The 18540-nt window shown below is 51.1% G+C and overlaps 5 protein-coding genes across 5 annotated transcripts; 2 read left to right on the forward strand and 3 right to left on the reverse strand.

Annotated features, from left to right (window-relative positions):
• Window positions 1-194: 194 nt before the first annotated feature.
• Asppvi_002418 (Zn(II)2Cys6 transcription factor) lies at window positions 195-2599 on the reverse strand (the record flags this gene model as incomplete). Its single annotated transcript, XM_043298406.1, has 4 exons — window positions 195-650; window positions 703-1025; window positions 1078-2381; window positions 2466-2599. The coding sequence occupies 4 exons, from the start codon at window positions 2597-2599 to the stop codon at window positions 195-197; spliced, it is 2217 nt and encodes a 738-aa protein (XP_043154341.1).
• Window positions 2600-3966: 1367 nt separating this feature from the next.
• On the forward strand, window positions 3967-4913 carry Asppvi_002419 (putative 2-deoxy-D-gluconate 3-dehydrogenase; the record flags this gene model as incomplete). Its single annotated transcript, XM_043298407.1, has 3 exons — window positions 3967-4098; window positions 4183-4398; window positions 4464-4913. 3 exons carry the CDS (start codon window positions 3967-3969, stop codon window positions 4911-4913), a joined length of 798 nt encoding a protein of 265 aa, XP_043154342.1.
• A 2389-nt stretch (window positions 4914-7302) lies between these two features.
• Window positions 7303-9168, forward strand: Asppvi_002420 (ferric reductase family protein; the record flags this gene model as incomplete). The annotated part of the gene is made up of 1 exon (XM_043298408.1): window positions 7303-9168. The coding sequence occupies one exon, from the start codon at window positions 7303-7305 to the stop codon at window positions 9166-9168; it is 1866 nt and encodes a 621-aa protein (XP_043154343.1).
• A 689-nt stretch (window positions 9169-9857) lies between these two features.
• On the reverse strand, window positions 9858-14621 carry Asppvi_002421 (pleiotropic drug resistance family ABC transporter; the record flags this gene model as incomplete). Its single annotated transcript, XM_043298409.1, has 6 exons — window positions 9858-11374; window positions 11422-11734; window positions 11800-12744; window positions 12797-13040; window positions 13092-13435; window positions 13491-14621. The coding sequence occupies 6 exons, from the start codon at window positions 14619-14621 to the stop codon at window positions 9858-9860; spliced, it is 4494 nt and encodes a 1497-aa protein (XP_043154344.1).
• Window positions 14622-16898: 2277 nt separating this feature from the next.
• Asppvi_002422 (clathrin-mediated endocytosis regulator UBX3) lies at window positions 16899-18504 on the reverse strand (the record flags this gene model as incomplete). The annotated part of the gene is made up of 2 exons (XM_043298410.1): window positions 16899-18308; window positions 18370-18504. The coding sequence occupies 2 exons, from the start codon at window positions 18502-18504 to the stop codon at window positions 16899-16901; spliced, it is 1545 nt and encodes a 514-aa protein (XP_043154345.1).
• Between the last annotated feature and the right edge of the window lie 36 nt (window positions 18505-18540).

The raw sequence follows: 18540 nt of genomic DNA on the forward strand, positions 1-18540 counted from the left end.
CGTATCAATGCCCCGCAGCCCCGCATCAACAGTGTGGGGGTGACAATGTCTCGGGGTGAGGGAAGCACACGCGGAAAGTCAAACTTTACATTTCCTGGACTATGCGACCCATGCCGCAATATGACTGACTTTGCTGTTCGTCAAATCTGGACCGGCACGGAATATGTATGTAACGCATTCCCGAAGCATGCTTTTTAAAACAAAAGGTTGCCAGCCATATCTCCGACCCAGGGCGACATCTGCCACGGCTGAGGACGGTCCTGTCCTGATTGATACAAATCAGGCTCTTGTTCGAATGCATCAAACGCTAGTGTACCCGTTCCTGGCATTTGGTCTCCAGACACAAAGTCTCCGACTGCTTCAAGATCCAGCCATGAAAAGTCATTGGCAGGACTGAAATGCACATTATTACTTTGCTCCGGCAGGCGATTGAGGGTGCTCTGCATCAAGAAATCGCTGCTTCGATGGGTTGCCGTAGGGGATAGAGCAGCCGCAGGTTTAGACTGCCACAAGAGCTCCAAGAGCCGTGCATATCGAGCCCCAATATCATCGGGCCCGGCACTTGCTCGCATCAGGACTTCGGTGGTGCGAGTCACCAATTCTCGCACCTTCATCTCCTCCGAGTTCAGCATCACACCGAACGAACGCGCCTGCCAAGGGTCAGTTCATACTCGAATCGTTTGGACAACCATCCCATCCCACCTTATATAAAAAGACCGCTGCATAGATTCCGTACAGGTAAAACCTCAGAGGCATAAAATGCAAGTGCTTTTCCGGATGCACTTCGTCAACAAGTATAGTCAGATACGCCTTCGCAGCATCCACAGACTCGTAAATGAAGCGCGCATCCTGCATTGATGCCACATTGTTGAAAGTCGCGCGCAAATGCTCCCTTTGCGACTGATTATTGATTTTGTGCTTGGAGACCAGTGACTGGGAGATGGCAGCTTGAAATGCAAATGCGTTCGTATAAAGCCTCAGATACTCGTATGACAACTGCAACGTGGCGCGCATCGGTGTGGAACCTGTAAATGCGTAAGTGATTGACAGCGCAAGCATATAGGGTCAAGGCCATACAGGGAAGCGAGCCCCAGCGGGACTTCCAACGGAGAATAGCAAGGCGGAAATCGTCCACATATTTCACGTAGTCGCCCATGAGCATCATTTGATTGCTGGTCCGCATCCCGGAGTAGAGTACATCGTGAACGTTATTATATAGTTGTGTAAGATCCAGTGTCGCTTGGAAGATCTTCGCATAATCTTCATCATCGCTCTTGACAGGTTGTAGAGACGGGAAATCTTGGCTGACTAGACCCGTCATTGGTCCTGGACCTCGCGACCAGAAAGCCCGCCCGATACGGACGGAAATCAGCCGGTCGGAGATGTAGCAGCAGGTCCACGCCAGTCGCCTGCGGGCTTCTGTTTCTGTATCCCCCGATGCATCACCGCGGAAAGACGTGCGGTCCAATCCGAGGAAGTAGCCTGATCGCAAAGCAAGCCCGACATGCATCCAGGCGGCCCGGTCCTCCTCGCCACGCCCAACTCGCTCGATCCGCGGCCGAAGACCTTGAGGTTCCCACTCGGCAAGGAGGAGTAGTGCCTCGACGGCCTCCACATCGCAATCGGCACCAGCAGCGATGCCGGAGATGAGCTCATGCATGTACTTGGAGCAGTATTCATGGATCTCCGGCCGTTCGACCAGGTCTTTGGAGGCGATGGTCAACACCGCCGTCAACAAGTGTTTCTCGTTAGTGGCGAAAGCGTCGAGCGCGTTGCGGTCAAAGTATTTTCGCGGCACCAGCGGAAGATAGGGATGAAAATTCTCGGCGTAACGAGCCACAAGCTGCCACACTGTCCCTGGGTCCAGAGACCTAGTCTGTACCAGCCTGTAGGCTTTGATGCCAGTAGTCGGATGAAAATCCGTAGCTGCGCCGTTCTGAAATGCCGAGAATGATGGGAATCCGTTCGGACCAGGACGCGCAGATTCGGCGTGGGTCTCTGGACTCAAGTCATCGGCGCCTCTTTTCGCTATGCCTGTCAGGCATTGCCAAGCGTCTGACGGATTTCGTGGTACAGAGCCGATGGAAGCCGTATCTTCGTCATCCTCTGAAACGGCAACTGTCGCAGGAGGGTTCGGCTGGACAAAGACGACTGGGTTGGAGTACGAAGTTGATGCATTCGGACGGCTATCTGTGGTGGACGGGCTGGTTGCATCCATCAGTGGTTCTATTCTCGTGGACAAGTCAGTGCTGGGTGTGAAATTTTTCATCTTGTTTTTGCGAATACGGCGGCCCCCTCGGTTTGAGCCTCCAAGGACACATTCGCGGTTGTCTCGAATGCACCGTTGACATGGTGGTACCCCGGGACTGCCACTGCTGTCCCTGTTCACTTGTTAGCGCAGCGTAATAGAGGACGAGAAACAGACGAAAGACCCGGTTCGATGCGGCATGACGCTGGGAACATACAAATCACACTTGGATTTACGCTGTCGGCAGTGCAAACAGGCTCTTGATACGCGCTTCGCGGAAGAGTCGGAGCGAGACTTACGCCTCGACCCTAAAGTGTCTGCCAGCTGCGGAGACTGTTCGTCTCGTTCCATTGCTGCTCAAAGGCCACAGATTCAGGTCAGAATGTGAAAATTTGGTAGCAGTAGCACATGAGTCTCATTTTCCTCATCATTAACGTGGTGCTGGCGAGGCTTGGCAGTCGAACGCGTCCATGAGTGAGGTAAATGTGGTTCAATGTACTGGTTCGAGATGATGAAAAGTTTTGTCGCCTTTGGACCCTAAATGCGGTGTACCTTCAAACTGTTGACAGACAAATAGACATTAGACGAATATTCAGCGAAGGTTGATGTTTTCTGGAAGAAGCTCAACGGCCCATATTATCCTGGAAGGTCTGGCCGTCAAGGCGCTCGTGCCTTGACCCACAATATGGGATTTAGACTTCGATCACTTTTGATGAGAGCAACAGGAGCAGATACCCTGCGTCCTTGAGCACTTATTCACGAACGATGTTGAGGTGTTTGAAGGGCAAAATGAAATCTGGGGTAGATGATTCGTGGTCCGTATACGGTACAGGTTGCGAGCGGCAACTTCATTACCAGGGTTGTGAACCTAAGGTTTGGGGGTCGTTGTATGAAAGGGTAATACGACATGCTAGTTACCAAAGGACCTTCCTCTCCAACTCCATGTCCTCTGGCAAAGAATGATATAGCGATTTGGAATTGTCAGACATCCCCGAACAGACTCGTGAAGGCATCAGAGTTTGTGTCTATAACTATAACACTGGAATCTACCTAGGATTCGTTCACTGAGAATAGGCTGCGGAGATTGAGATCATCTTTCTCCACGGTCAACGCTCAGTATTTGCCAAAGCATATTGTGACATCCAATGTCTTTTCTACTAATCCCGCCCAAATCCTCACACGCGTGAGACACATGAGAGTATTTCCATTCTGAGTCTCGAATGCTGTCCAGTGAAGGCATGCGAAGTGTCTTGGTTTTATTGTTCGAAGGCGATTACACCCCGGATTCAGGTATTGTCAGAGTACAGTAACAATACAAGCCACGTGCTCTGCATCTAGCTGTTCAGGGCAGGTTCAATAGCCGACGGTGGACTGGCTCGGACTGGCGGCAACGGCTGTATCCCTTTCGGGCAACAGGTGGGATTGCCCCCGCATGTGGGGGACAGGAATGAGCAACACAGCAGGCTGATATTTATGGTCATGGAGCGTCATCAAGTTGCGATGGTGAAGTCCATAGATAAATTTTTGCGAAGCAAGTGATTGCTGTCATTAACCACATCCCCAGCATCTTTTGTCCAACCAATCTTCACAGGAGCATTGACCACAAAAGAATATATCGTCGCTTCGATCTCCGGCATCTCCTCATCAACATCGATTTACAAAAAGTCGAAACTTCAGTTTACCTAATTCTCTTACATTAACACAGCGCAATCGTCAGAATGTCGGCAACTGTTGCTTCATTGTTTTCCCTGAGCGGAAAGACCGCGATTGTGACGGGGGGGACGAGGGGTATCGGTCAGGCTATGGCTGTCGCCCTTGCTGAAGCTGGGGCGGATATTATACTGATCCAGGTACGAGCACTAGACATAACTTTGCTTTTAGCTCGGCGAGGGATACACTACGTATGACAGGGGGTACTAATCGGTATCATGTAGAGAGACGAATCAAACACATCAACCCGCGATGAAATTGTCAACCGAGTCGGTCGAAAAGCTTGGATTCACGTGGCAGAGTTGTCGAAACGAGAAGAAGTCAAGAAAATCATTCCAGCGGTGACCAGTCAAGGGCTGAAGCCCGAGATTCTCCTCAACTGTGCTGGTATTCAAAGACGACACCCTAGTGAGAAGTTTCCCGACGAGGACTGGGACGAGGTGTGTCAGACTTTCCCCTGGTTCTTGATCCTTCAGAAGCTGATTGCGTCTACGAAACCCCTTAGGTTATTGAAGTAAACTTAACCTCTGTGTTTACACTGTGCCGTGAATTTGGAGCTTACCTATTGGCTCGAAATGCGTCTGAATTTCCTTCCGGCCGCCGTGGTTCCATCATTAATGTTGCATCGCTTCTTTCTTTCCAGGGTGGCATCACCGTTCCGGCATATGCTGCCTCGAAAGGCGGCATTGCACAATTAACCAAGGCCCTGTCCAACGAGTGGGCCAGCAAGGGTATCAATGTGAACGCCATCGCTCCTGGGTACATTGACACCGACATGAACGTCGCCTTGATCAATGATGCCAATCGGAATGCTGGCATCATGGCCAGAATCCCGGCTGGCCGATGGGGGAAGCCGGAAGATTTCAAGGGTATTATTGTGTTCTTGGCCAGCCAAGCTAGCAACTATGTTTCAGGTGAAGTGGTCTGTGTCGACGGAGGTTGGATGGGCCGATAAATGCTGTCGCGAACATTGGCTCTTCCTGAATGTTCATTGTGTTAATAATAGATAACTCATGGAAATGATGGAAAGACTCGGACCATTACTCCATATTTAGCTCACTGAGAGCTCTAACTCCGTAAAGCCGGTCAGGTCACCTTTGCTCTAGCGTGTTATACCACACCCGGCCGGCTTTTGGCCATGGTCTTGAATAGATTTAGTGTCCCATAGCCGGTGTCTGGGCGCTCCGAGAGGTTCCAAAATGAAGATGCCTGGACCATCGTGTGGTTAGTGACGCTGTATCCATTCGCAATTTAGCCAGGTATGGGCCGTTGACTTGTCATATTGAAGCAGACCCGTTCTGTTCGAATCGAGACCCTTGACAAGAGACTCTGGGACTGGGCAGCAACAATCATGGCCTGGCTTATCTGAATAGACACATAATATCTAGTCTAATAGAAAACGAAAGGGAATGACTCGAATGAGACATGCCATGAGGAATAGATTAAACTATTGCTTCTAGTGCGACACCCATGTCTCACGTGACTCCATCAGGAAAAGTACTTCGGTACTCCGTAGAAAACGTACGGTACTTTCTTCTGGTAAGCGAGGGAGTTAACTACTACCTACAGCTGCCACCCTCGTTTAAGTTGTTTCATCTCGAGGGCAAAAGAGAGTAAAAGGGAATAGGCGAAGGAATTTCCTTCCTGGCCCGAGCTCCTGTCAGCTAGCTGTTCAGGCACCTTGGAATTTTATTGGGTGTCTCACTATTAGGCCATTTAGCCAACAGTCCAATATGAGCGGAGTTTTCAGGGTGGGCTCCGTGATATGAAACAACTCTATGGACACCCTACGACCAATCTGTTAAATTATATGGTCATCCTCTTGGCACATATCCACTCCATGTGGCCAATTCAGCAAGTCTACTGGTGAATGACCAGAGCACAAGCTGTGAATTGCTGCTGAAGAGGGGCTGGGCGCGTCCAGCTCAGCGCCTCGCCTCCTACAGATTGATTGATGGACTGATCAATCGTATGGCCGGCGATGCGCTGTCGGTCGGACATCCTCTGCAAGGGCGCTTCTTGTGCTCATCGTCATCGCCCATCAGCGACCTAAAATTCAATTTTTCCGGATCAAAGGGAGCCCAAGGGACTCGGGAATCAGGACAGGCACGATGATTCGCCTGTTTCTCTCGAAAATTGGCTTGGCTTTGGATAGGAACTGCGCTCCCAAGACCACGCCATTATGTGCCTTGATATGGGGCTCACCTATCCCCTTCACTTGCGTTTCAGAATGACAGCTCTGCAGGACAGTCTGCTTTCTTGCTTTGGTTTTTCCTGAGCTTTCTCTTCTTTTCCTAGACTGCCTTGTGGATCTTCTCTTGAGATCAGGGTAGTTTTCCCCCTCGGGTTCTTTTTTCTCTCTTGTGTTTCCTGTTGATTCAGTCGTCTTCGTTTATTAGCATTCGGTATTCACCATTCCGCTTCAGCTGGCTCTGATCGTCGCATCAGTAGGAGATCTGCAGTTCACTTCAACTCAATACCATTTCTATTCATTGTCGAACCTCTTGGCAGGTTCTTTCTCCATCAGAGACACACTTTTGCTTGAGTCTCTGTTGTCTCCTTTCGTTCCTTATTTGTCGATCACTACCTGTCTCAGAACTCATCGCTTTGCACCCGCAAAACTGCAAACAAGGGTCTGCAATCAGTTGTAGGATCGACGTCACCATCGTTGAATACTCTATGACGCTGAGCGTCTTCTAAGCTTCTGCTGAATACTTCTGTGGACGATCATGCACTTGGGAGGTGAGTGGCATTGGAATCTCCAAGGCTGGCATGTCATCGACGTCTTTGACGGCATAGTCAGAGACCATTCGCGTCTCTGATTTTGTGATGCTTGTCGCCTGTGAGACGTCGAGTTTAAATGTCATAGCTGGGGTATTGACATTCTTTGGCTTTGTTAGACACAATTGTCCTTGAGGATCTTCTTTGTCCGCTCTCCAGTTGAAACAATCACCATTGTTCGAGCTGTGCCATATTATCGCTAGCACGCAGTGGTTTACTCTGAGAGAGCCACCCAGAGACGTCGTTCTTTTTAACCCCAAGTATTCTTGTTCTCGTCGGTGCATCGCAGGGTCTTTGTTGTTCGTCAGCTTCGATCGTTTAGGCCATCGTAGTCGCTCCGTACAGCTTGCGTGGTCTCCGCATTCCTGTCGTTTCCCAGCCATCAGAAGAATTTACATCATTGGACGGCATTTGAACTGCGTAAAAACTGCATTGCCTGCTCTCGACTCTTCCTGGCTGAAGAGTCTCTTCACATCGACACTCTTTTCTGTTTTGACTTTATTTCAGCTCCTCGTCGTCGGACTAAAGGACCACTCCCGACTCCGGCTTATACAGTCCTTCCCATGGATGACCTTCACCATCGCATCACTCCCCGCGGTCATGGGATAAACACTACCTACGTTTACGAGTTCTCGAGAGGCCTTGGTGGGGTCAATGTTCCCAGAGATGTCATATTCACGCAAATCATCTACTGGTCTGTTATCATCGGAGCCTTGGTGGTTTTCTGCGGCCGGATTGCCCAGATCAGCCATGCCTATCTGCGACATATTACCTCCTTGACGGCCAGTCAAAGACAGCAAACGTTCTGGAGTGTCGAGGAGTCACGCTTGTGGGCAAATATCAAGAAGCACATTCTCTACGCACCTCTGGGTCGCAAAAGACACAATCGGGAAATCCAGCTGTCCTCGGCCATCAATGTGGGTACCTTACCGTCGAGGTTTCACTCGATCCTGATTCTGCTGTATGTGGCAAGTCAGGTGGCTTATTGCTGCTTTTTGGATTACGCTGTGAACGAGAAGGCGGCTCTCGTGGCCGAGCTCCGTGGCCGGTCGGGCACTCTGGCCGTCCTGAACATGGTGCCTCTGTTCCTCCTCGCAGGTCGCAACAATCCCCTGATCCCACTCTTGCACATCAGTTTCGATACCTACAATCTTTTGCATCGATGGCTGGGCCGTATCGTGGTACTCGAGAGCGTGGTCCACACAGCGGCTTGGGCGGTCAATGCGTGCGATGAAGAAGACTTCTCTCGCATGCTGGTACGACTCACTAGTACCCCGTTCTTCACCTGGGGCCTGGTTGGTACCGTCGCGATGGTCTTCCTGTGTCTCCATTCTCCCTCGCCGATCCGCCATGCTTTCTACGAGACCTTCCTACATCTGCATCAGCTTGCCGCCTTCCTGGCATTCCTTGGCGTCTATGTGCACCTGGACCTGGATAATCTTCCCCAGATCCCCTGGGCCAAGGCCATTGGCGCTATCTGGCTGTTTGACCGTTCAGCGCGGCTGCTCCGCTTGCTGTACCTCAACTTTTCACTCAAAAAGGGCACGACGAAACTGGTCGTCGAAGCATTGCCCGGAGATGCCTGCAAGGTGACCTTCCACTTGCCGAAGCATGTCCGCATCAACCCCGGCGGTCACGTCTTCGCTTACATCCCGAGCGTCTCCATGTGGATGTCGCACCCCTTCTCGATCGCTTGGGTTGAACCGAACAACTGCGTAACTCCTTCAGCCGCGCCGGACAGCGTCATGAGCCCCATGACCCCGTCGCTCCTGGAAAAGCAGACCGCCCTGGACCTCGATGACTACATGAGGGGCAATCAACAACCCACCTCCGTCTCCCTCATTGTTGGCGCCCGCCAAGGCATGACCCGCAAGCTGTACAACAAAGCCCTGGCCGCCCCGCGGCAGACCCTCTACACTACAGGCTACATTGAAGGCCCCTACTCCTCCCAAGCCTCCAACATGGGCAGCTACGGCACAGCCGTCCTCTTCTCCGCCGGCGCCGGCATCACACATCACATGCTCTTCGTGCGCGACCTCATCATCCGCGCCGCCGAGGGCCGCGTCGCAACGCAGCAGATCTACCTCATCTGGTCCGTCCGCAACACCGAACATCTCACCTGGGTCCGCGACTGGATGGACCAGATCCTCCGGCTCCCCGGCCGCCGCGAGATCCTCACCGTCAAACTGTTCGTCTCCAAGCCCAAGAGCAGCCGTGAGATCGTCTCCCCAAGCGCCACAGTGCAGATGTTCCCGGGCCGCTGCCGGCCCGACGTCGTCCTGAACGAAGTCATCCCCAAACGGGTCGGCGCGACCATCGTCTCCGTGTGTGGGCCGGGCGCCTTTGCAGATGAGGTGCGCGCCGCGGCGCGAAATAACATCGGGAAGKGCGCGGTGGTCGATTTTGTTGAGGAGGCGTTCACATGGTAGAGTTCCAGCTGCAGCTGCATGTTTGAAGGCGTTGACGCGTAGATGTTCGATGCTATCCTTGTACGATCCGTCAATTCGTTTCTCCCTCTTTCTTTTCTTTTCTTTTCTTTCTCACTGTCCAAAGATCTTCTTACCTTCTTACCTATCTATGTACATTAATTTCAGATTCTTTGTGATTTATTCTCTCATTCATTATTTGTCACTGGTTTGATACAAGTTGTCTGGCAGTATCTTTGTGACCTGGAGCCATCTGATACACAGTCAGCTTGTTGCCTTGAAACACGAACTCCGGAGGACATACCTATTCATCTACATACCTCAATTTCAGGTTCCTACAGCATACTTGAGAGCTATTTTAGGAACTTCATATAAACTAGATGAGTTTGACATTCTGTCTATATACTGTGTCACCGCTGGAAAGTGTCCGCAGCAAACCAAAATTAAATATGAAAAGAGAAGAGAGCGCAGTCAAGAGCGGCAAGGTATGTCCAAAAAAGCAAAGGAGAGCAAAAGGTATGTGCAAGTGTCTAAGCGTGTACACGCGAGCAAGCCGTGACACGGAGTCTAGAGTCTAGGGTACAAATTGTGCAAGAATTAGAAGGCGCATATGCCATATATCCGCAAAAATGGGAAAAGGAGAGCCAAATTGATATCCAAGAAAGAAGCTAGAAGGGAAGGAGGCCAGGTTTTCACGTCGAACCCTTGGTTCTCTTGCCCTTGGGCACGCGAGCAAGCCAGTAAATGAAGACGGCAGCGAAGATGTTAAAGATGATGAAAGCCCACATGATACCAAAGTTACGCCAGGCGTCCTTGTAGTAACTGCTGACGCCGGCGAGGAAGGTGTCTGTGCTGGAGATGCTGCAGAAGGCGCAGTCGCTCGTTGCGGATGGGTTCTCCAGATAGCCGCCCCTTTGTGAGATATAGTCGGCCATGTAATCCTTGCAGGTCAAGTTGCCTGGTGGGTCGAAGCGCAGGAACTCGACATCATCGCAGACGGCAGTTGTGCCTGATACGCCAGTTGACAACATGCCTGATACAAGGTAGGTGAACGGCGAGACGCGGTACATGAAGATCCAGAAGCCGGGGAGGGACTGAGGGGGGGCGAGGACACCGCAGAAGATCAGGCAGAGGGAGAAAAGGAGGTTGGCAAGGTTACCTCCGGTCTCAGCGAGTTCGATACCGGCGATCATCATGTGCGCAAAGGTGGAGGTGAAGAGGAGGAAGGACCAGATAAGGAGGAACATGAGTGCTCCGCGTTCGTGGACGGAGTTGGTCGGTTCGGCGTTCCGGTACAGCCCAATCGGGTAGTACCAGCAGACGAAGATCAAGAAGGCCATGAGTGTATTCCATGGAAGCTCAACAATGATGTTGGCGGCCATGAATGCCTTCCAGGAGTAGGTTTTTGACGGTCTCTCACGGACTTCGTACAAAGACCGTTGAGTGCAGAAGTTGGGCATGATCTGTTGGACCAGGTTACCGAAGATAGTCATCAGCATGAAAATACTGAACATCTGGTTCTGGAGACCCTGGGCACTGTTCTTGGCGTTGAAGAAGGAGAAACCGATATATAGAGCGGTGAGGACGCAGAGTGCGGTCTTGGAGTAGATGTACACAGGCGTCCGCCAGTATTGCGAGAATACACGAAKCAGACATTCCCACAGCTGAACGGTGAAGGGAGCAGCGAACTCGTTGTAACTGCCTGGATCGGCCGTGGACGCGTCAGTAGGCTTCTGCGATAGGGTCGCTTTCAATTCAGCAAGGTGATCATGCACTGCTTTGCGCTCGGGGCTGTCCCGCCAGACAGCAGGCCAGTCGATGTCATTATGCGAACCGGGAGCGGCACCAATCACCTCAAGCATCCATTCGGCGGGGTTTGCATCGGCAGGGAGCTTAGGAGCGCCGTTTCTCTCAAAGTAGCTGGCAAGAGTAGACGACTTCTCTCCGATATCACCAAAGTAGACAGTCTTGCCACCTTTGGCAAGAAACAGCAGACGGTCGAATCGTTGGAACAGCATTGCCGATGGCTGGTGAATAGTACACAAGATAGCTTGGCCGTGCTTGGTAAGAGTGTCGATCAGATCGAGAATGGACCAGGAAGTTTGACTGTCGAGACCAGAGGTAGGTTCATCCAGGAAAAGGAGTAGTTGCGGCTTCGCTGCGAGTTCAACTCCAATTGTAAGACGTTTCCGTTGTTCAACATTGAGACCTGGTTCGTGTCAGCGGGTTTACAAAAACAGCATGCAGGTGACATACCTTCTCCAGGAACACCAACAACTGCATCCGCGTAGGATTCCATGCCAAGCAGCTTGATAACTTCCTCAACATAATCAATTTTCTCCTGGCGGGGAACATGAGCGGGCTGCCGAAGTAAAGCACTGAAGCGGAGCGCTTCTCTGACAGTCGTGGTATGGAGATGAAGATCCTGTTGCTGCACATAGCCGGTCTTACGCTGGAAAGACTGATCACGTGGGCGACCATCAACCAGCATTTCACCAGATACGACACCCATGGTCACACGGGTCGCTAGCACATCCAGAAGTGTTGTCTTACCAGCACCGGAGACACCCTGTTGACAAGATTAGCTGTGAGCACTTTTGAGGGCCGCGCTTGTAGTAGTCGTCAGCTACATACCATGAGAGCAGTGCAAGTACCGGGCTTGACCCAGCCGTCGACATGATCAAGAATACGGCGCGGTTCGCCCTTGATCTTGATATCGTAGCACACATCCTTCCATTGAAAGATTGCCTCCTGTCTCTGAATCGCCCCGGTAGCCTCTTTGCCACTGGACTCGTCCGTCTTCGCAGCGGAAGCCACCTCGGGGCTTTTCTCGACGTCATGGGAACCGGTGGGCTTTGCGTGTCCTCGTCGGAACAGTAGCACTTCACCCTTCGACTTCGATTCCGAGATGTACTCGGTTGCAGTCAAGTAGGTGAACATGAAGAAAAACATGAAAGCAAACATGATACCCAGGTTCCTCCACTCGTGGCTCTTATAGTACTGGAAGCTTTGGTGGAGGTAGTCGTCGCCTTGGACGTAGCGAGAGCCAGAAACTGAACCGACTGTCGAGCAGATCCGATTCGCCAAAGGCTCGCTGTTGTATGCGCCGCCTGACGGGACGAATGCAGAGTCTGGACACAAGAACTGCCGGTTGTGGAATTCGTTAACCATCAAACTCTCAAACCCATATGCGATGGGATCGATATAGTTCATCCACCGCGACCAGCCAAGCATATTCCGTGTCGGAATCGTGAACCCGGTATAAATGACCAGACCCAAAATGAGGATAGCGGCGGGCACCAGGGCCTGGGACAGGGTCCGGGACGTAGCAGCCATCGTACGGAAGAGCATGGACATGGTTAACGTGGTGACGAAAGAGAAGAGTAAGAAGACAAAAAACGCGCCCGGTTCGCGGCGAAGATTTGTCATGAAGTAGAGTGTAAGGTTGAAGATGATGGCGTTGGCGATCTTATAAGGCATGTCGCAGAGCATCGAAGCTATAGCTTCAGCGAAGGGGTGATACATTGCGTAGCGAGCTTGTTTCTCAACAATGGGACGTTGGGCGTATAGTGTCAGAATCTGGAGACAATCAGCTTGTTGTGATAGCACCGCATTAGCCAATTGTACTCACCTCGAGAGCGCTGGAGAAGGCGTTAAGCAGCACGGCAAAGAAGAGCAAAGCACCACGATAGTAGAAACTGCTCGTGTCGTTCGGCAAGTTGTAGAAAACACTTCCAATAACCAAGGCCATAATGAAGTTACCGACCAACTGGGATACGGTCAAACTGGAATCACCCCTAAGACGTTGGAAGCCACGGATCATGCACAGCTGGATTTGCTGCCATACGGAAATGGTATAGGGGGATTTGACTCGCCTGCGGAGAGTTTAGCACATGATACCTGAGTCGAGAACGCTTTTGACTTACTGGTTTTTCGCCTGCATTGCTCTGCGAGACTCGATGAACTGTCCGAGCGACGCACCACCAATTGGGAACTCCTGATCGTACTCTTCGATTTCCCTCATCAACTTGGCGTAAGCTTCACTGCTCTTCCAGGCTCTTACGAATTCGTCAGGGGTCTGTGGGACTTTGCCCTCAAACCCGGGCTTCACCACACGCTCAGCAGGACTGGTGAGAGAAGTCAAGAAATCAGCGGTTGTCTGACGTTCCGGACATTCGAATCCCATGTTGGTGAAGAAGTCCCTGGCTTCGTCGGTGCGTCCAAAGTAGATCTGTCTTCCTTCGTACAGAACAGTCACTTTGTCAAATACCTACAAATCGAATTAGCACTTGAGCAGCGGACATGGGTAGAGATATGCTGCTTACATCGTAAGCACTCTGGGAGGCCTGGTAAATAGCCACAGCAACGGTAGCGCCGGCGTACTTGGTCATCAGGTTCAAAGTCTTGCAGAATTCGAGTGCATTCGCACTGTCCAGACCACGGGTACTGTTATCCCAGCACTGCAGAGGGCTTCCACTGAGTGTTGCCTCGGCGATACTGACACGCTTACGCTCACCACCACTGACACCGCGGACGAAATCGTTGCCGACTCTAGTGTTCATGGTGTGTGTGAGGCCAAGCATGGCCATCACAACATCGCGCATGTGCACGGCATACTGTTCTCTGGAGACACCAGGTAGACGATTCCGAGGAGCACGAGCAAGTGCAGCGAATTTCAAAGTGTCGCCCACGGACAGTTGCGGGAAATGCACATCAGTCTCAGCAGTGTAGATAGCCTCACCACGGAACTGGTTGCGCATCTGCTTGGACGAGATACCCTGGTAGTTCAAGTACGACTTCTCATCCATGTAGATACCGTTCATTTCGCCGGAGATGGTCTTGAGAAAAGTCGAGCATCCACTTCCAGGACGGCCCAGAACGACCAGCATTTCGCCGCTCTTGACAAGACCATCAAAATCGCGCAGGATTTGGATCTTCTGCTTGCCTGTACCCATGACGTTGCGGACAAGGCTGCCAATTTCCAAGACCGAATTGAACACATCCTTCTGATAATCGGTCGGGCTACCATAACCATGGACACTGAGATTTTTGAAAGCGACACCCGCCACACGCTTGGGATACCGTTCAGGATCCCGGGATGAAAGCGCGAGCAGATTCTTCATCCAGTTCTTGGCTTTGAAATTGGGGCTGTGAGGATTCAGCGTCGAATCCTCCTTGGTTTCGAGAAACGGATTCTCAACATTGCCACTAGTTGAAAATCTGGTCGACTGACGGGTCAATCGGCGTGCCAGGCGGGTGACTTCTTCCGCTGCGACATCCTCATCGCCGATTTCCTTTGACCGTTCCAGAGCGGTTTCGTCAGTGCTGACACTGGCGGCATTGTTGTGGTGATTGGATTCGACCCTGGCGATTTCTCCTTCCTCCTCCTGAACTCCGCGACCTGCCACTGTACGCTCTGGGTTGAAATTAGGATTTATCGTCCCTAAAAGAGACATGATGGCTGATTGGGTGAGACACTCAGTCTCGTTTCGGAAGGGATTGCGTCACAGGGGCACACGCATAAAAATCCGAACGCACCACCACAGAGGGGAACAAGGTAATATACAATGACAAAGGATGAGGCGAGTGATATATAAAGATAGATTAGATGGAGAGATTGACAGAAAAATGGATGAGGGGGGCGAGATGGAGACGGAGGTAAATAAACTAAAATAAGATGGACCCGTAAGTACCGAGTACGTCCCTGGTCCTAGAGTACCTAAAGTAAGATCCGAGAGTGACGCCGTCACCATTAATATTAGATCGTATTTGAATACGCCTTTTCTCCCCCATTTTCTTTATGTAGTAAGAGTCTGGGCTTCCAGAACGATGACTAGTATTAGCGAGTTTAAGGTCCAGGTTTCCCCCGTTTTCGCGACTACCAGATCAACCAATGACTGGCGTAGGATCCTCTCTCTTTCCTTGGAGTCGACGAATCGGGTCGCGTACACGGGATGTCTCCGGGCCCAGCACAGGGACGGGAACAAATGGGCGATTGTCTCCGTAAAACTCGAAAACCATGTCCATATGAATCCGGCCGGACCACGGATCTTGCAAATAAGCGAATGGTAGCCTAATCGAGCCTACGGAGTATCCGTATAGCATTCGTAAGTCGTTCCTGCGTCCCTGACTGCCTGACTCAATGCCTACCATTCTATCAATTCAACTGCGGCTGAGCCGTGGTGAGACCAGTTGTACCAGGGTTAACTTCGGAATTGCCGTGAACAGAGGCTGTTGATATTTTTTGTTAATGTTTATCCTCTATAGTAAGGTACTCTATACGTGGAGTCTTCGGGTTTGTTCTCTGCCGACATGTACAAGGTTTCGTACAGAATGATTCATGATGAGCGAAATGATATTGATGAACGCCAAGACATGACTTGCAAGCGACAATTTCCTGGAGACCATTTACGGAGTAGTAAAAATGTTATGCTCCAGATGGAATATTATGAAAATCAAATACTTTAATGCACACTAAAATAGACCAGACCATAGAAATTATAACTATAGAACAGTTACTCTGCACAGGATGACAACAACTCCGATATGACGCCTAAGAATACTAACCCGCCGGGATATGAGAAAAACGTGGCAAAATCTCCGCTATCAAGAGAGGAGATGCTGTCCAGAAAGGGGCATCGTAAACGTAAGTGGGGCGGGATTCTGGTGATCCGAAGCCATTACAGTCCTTTCGTTTCGGATCTGGTCACCTCCGAGCTGATATTGCATTATTGCATAATTTAAGTCAGCTATGCAGAAATAAAGACGCGCTAATTTTCGGAGATAAATCTCAATATCTCCTAAAATCATGGCTGACATCAGTTCTCGAGATTCGAGTTCTGATCGAGTATGTTTAATTGTGACTCGGATCGGATCCTCATGCAGAAGTCACTGGAGAGTCCCTGTTCCGCGACGTGTCTGTGATCGCCGCGAAGGACTAATCCTGTGTATCTACCGCGTGGTGCTCCTACGAAATCATGTCAAATGAAATCATCTATACGGAGCACCCGAAGCACAGACTGCCAGGATGACCCTGCCATATCTGCATACACAAGGTTTATGGATCTAAATAATAATACCTCAGATTTACGTGCTTGATCTTCTCCAGGCGGTACCGCAGTGTGTAAAGTCTACATAAAATAGAGTTGCCTATGTTTCATAAACTCAAATCGATGTCGCCCAGCTCGTCGATATTCTGAGATGATCATCGTCCATCCCATAGTGTGACGTTGTGACCTGTGGCAATATGAGGCAGCAGTAGCCCCTACAGCGTTACTTGAGACAGACGATCTACATACATCTGTCATCTATGACGCCCGCGTCGATCCGGTAACCCGTTGGCGCTCGGGATGGCGTTCGTGCAGGGTTCCGTGCGCCTTTGATACGAGTTGCAACTATGCAACTATGCGGAGGAACAACGAGCATGGCTTTCGTCCAACTTCGAAGGTTATGGCTTACTGGGTTTATGTCCTGATGGTGTCGATTCAGATTATGCTCAATGCGCAACATTCCAGTCAAGCACGTGGCGTGCCTCGCATGACAGAGTTTGGACTTGGCACTGAATAGATATGTATGACGCAAAGCTTAAGATATCAGACTGTCATGTCAAGGATAAGGTAGGAATATCGTTTTTATCATCATAGAACCATTACGACACCCACTAGGGCAGTGTACCTGTCTACCATAATGTCATTATCAACGCCATGTACATCAACAGTAGACCTCCAACGCGTCTAGGGTGTTTCGTGCTCTTCCTCGTCACTGTCATCGATTGGTTCCACAAGGAGATTCCCACCGCGACCGATCTTGTCCCGAATCGATCCGCCAGCTTCGACTTCATACACCGTCCGCGGCATAGGCGAGACAAGTCGGAATTCGTATTGATGTTCGAACCCGGCGGGCTTTTCCACTCCGGAAGGCTTCCCCTGTGCATCTTGCAGAACTTCGTAGCACTCGACAAAAGCGTAGAGCTCTTCAATGTCGGCCTCAGGAGCAAATTTGCGAATGACACGTTCGCCCGAAGGTAGCCGGATACTGATGCGGATGGCGTCCTTAACCTCGGGCCCAGGCTCGTCCTGAATAGACGCTGCGCGCCATCTCTTCCATTGCGCAATATCGTGGAGACGTTTCTCCTCAGCCGCTTGCCGCTCGGCCGCCTCTTGCTCTGCCCGCTGCCGAGCTGCTTCAGCTTCCCGCCTCTGCCTGGCGCGCTCGCGGTCGATAGCCAGTGATCGCTCGTAGGCCGAATCCTGCTGCTCCCTAATTGAGCGCGAAGCCTGCTGCTCTGCTCGCGAGGCCCGGATTCGTTCAAGAGCTTCCTTGTTCTGTGAAATTGCTGCTCGAAGCTTCTCCACAAACTCTGATGGCGATGTTGTTCCAGAGATCCTGCCCACGACGGACATGGCAGTTGAAGACACATTAGGAGTGTGAACAATAACAGCCGCAAAAGGGAACTTCGTGCACCGGAGGGAGTTCGAGACTTGATATGCCTCAGAATCTTGGACATTGCCTCCCCAGACAATCACTTCATTCTGAGGGTCTTTGATGAATTCAATGACTTCCCGCGAGAGTAGTGTGTCTCGGACCCACGCGTTTGTATCATCATGTTCGGAGGAAAGAAGAATCACTAGGAGGAACTTCAAGTCCTGGTGGGCTTTTTCCAGCGCCATATTGTAACCATTTTCCAGAAATCCCACAGCATTAGACCCGTATTCCTCCTCAAACTCCCGGATGAACCTGGCAGCTGTATCCTGAGGTCCAAGAGGCCGACGTCCATAGTTCTGGCGTCGAGTACCCTGCAGAGCTGGGTTGGCGGTGGTATTAAGTAAGCGAGGCAGGAACGGGAATAAGCTGCTGAAGAGGCGGAATGAGGTACAAAGTAATCGATATATGAGGTTGAATGGAGTAAATAATAGTGCCAGCAAGAAAGGCGGTCGGTAAACAGAGTGGTCCTCGGACTGAGTGACGATCCGAGGAGCAGGTTCTGAAGCTCGAGCGGCCGGGGAGAATTGCGCGTTCAGGTCATCGTTCATGAGATTTCGGGTTTGACGGGTAGGCTGGGGCGGAGGCGGATTGTTCAAAGCAGCGCGAGCTTCTTCAACGGGGTCAGGTCCTTCCCCATCGAAGAACTTGGAGATTGCAATCTTTGCAGTGATTGATCAGCACCACTGTTCAGTCTCCGATACCCCCACGCTTAGGACATACCTGGACGTTCCATTGGGATCGGCGTAACAAAGGAATAGCTTCAGATGCTTCTTGGCTTGTCACGGCGATATAGGTCTCGAGAGCAGACTTTTCGCTGTCAGAAAGCTGCGAGATATCCAGCCCTGAAGAGGACATAGTTAATGAGAGTCGTGATCCATACAATGACTAGGT

This window comes from Aspergillus pseudoviridinutans (genome assembly GCF_018340605.1).
Source record: "Aspergillus pseudoviridinutans IFM 55266 DNA, scaffold_2, whole genome shotgun sequence".
Lineage (NCBI taxonomy): Eukaryota > Fungi > Ascomycota > Eurotiomycetes > Eurotiales > Aspergillaceae > Aspergillus > Aspergillus pseudoviridinutans.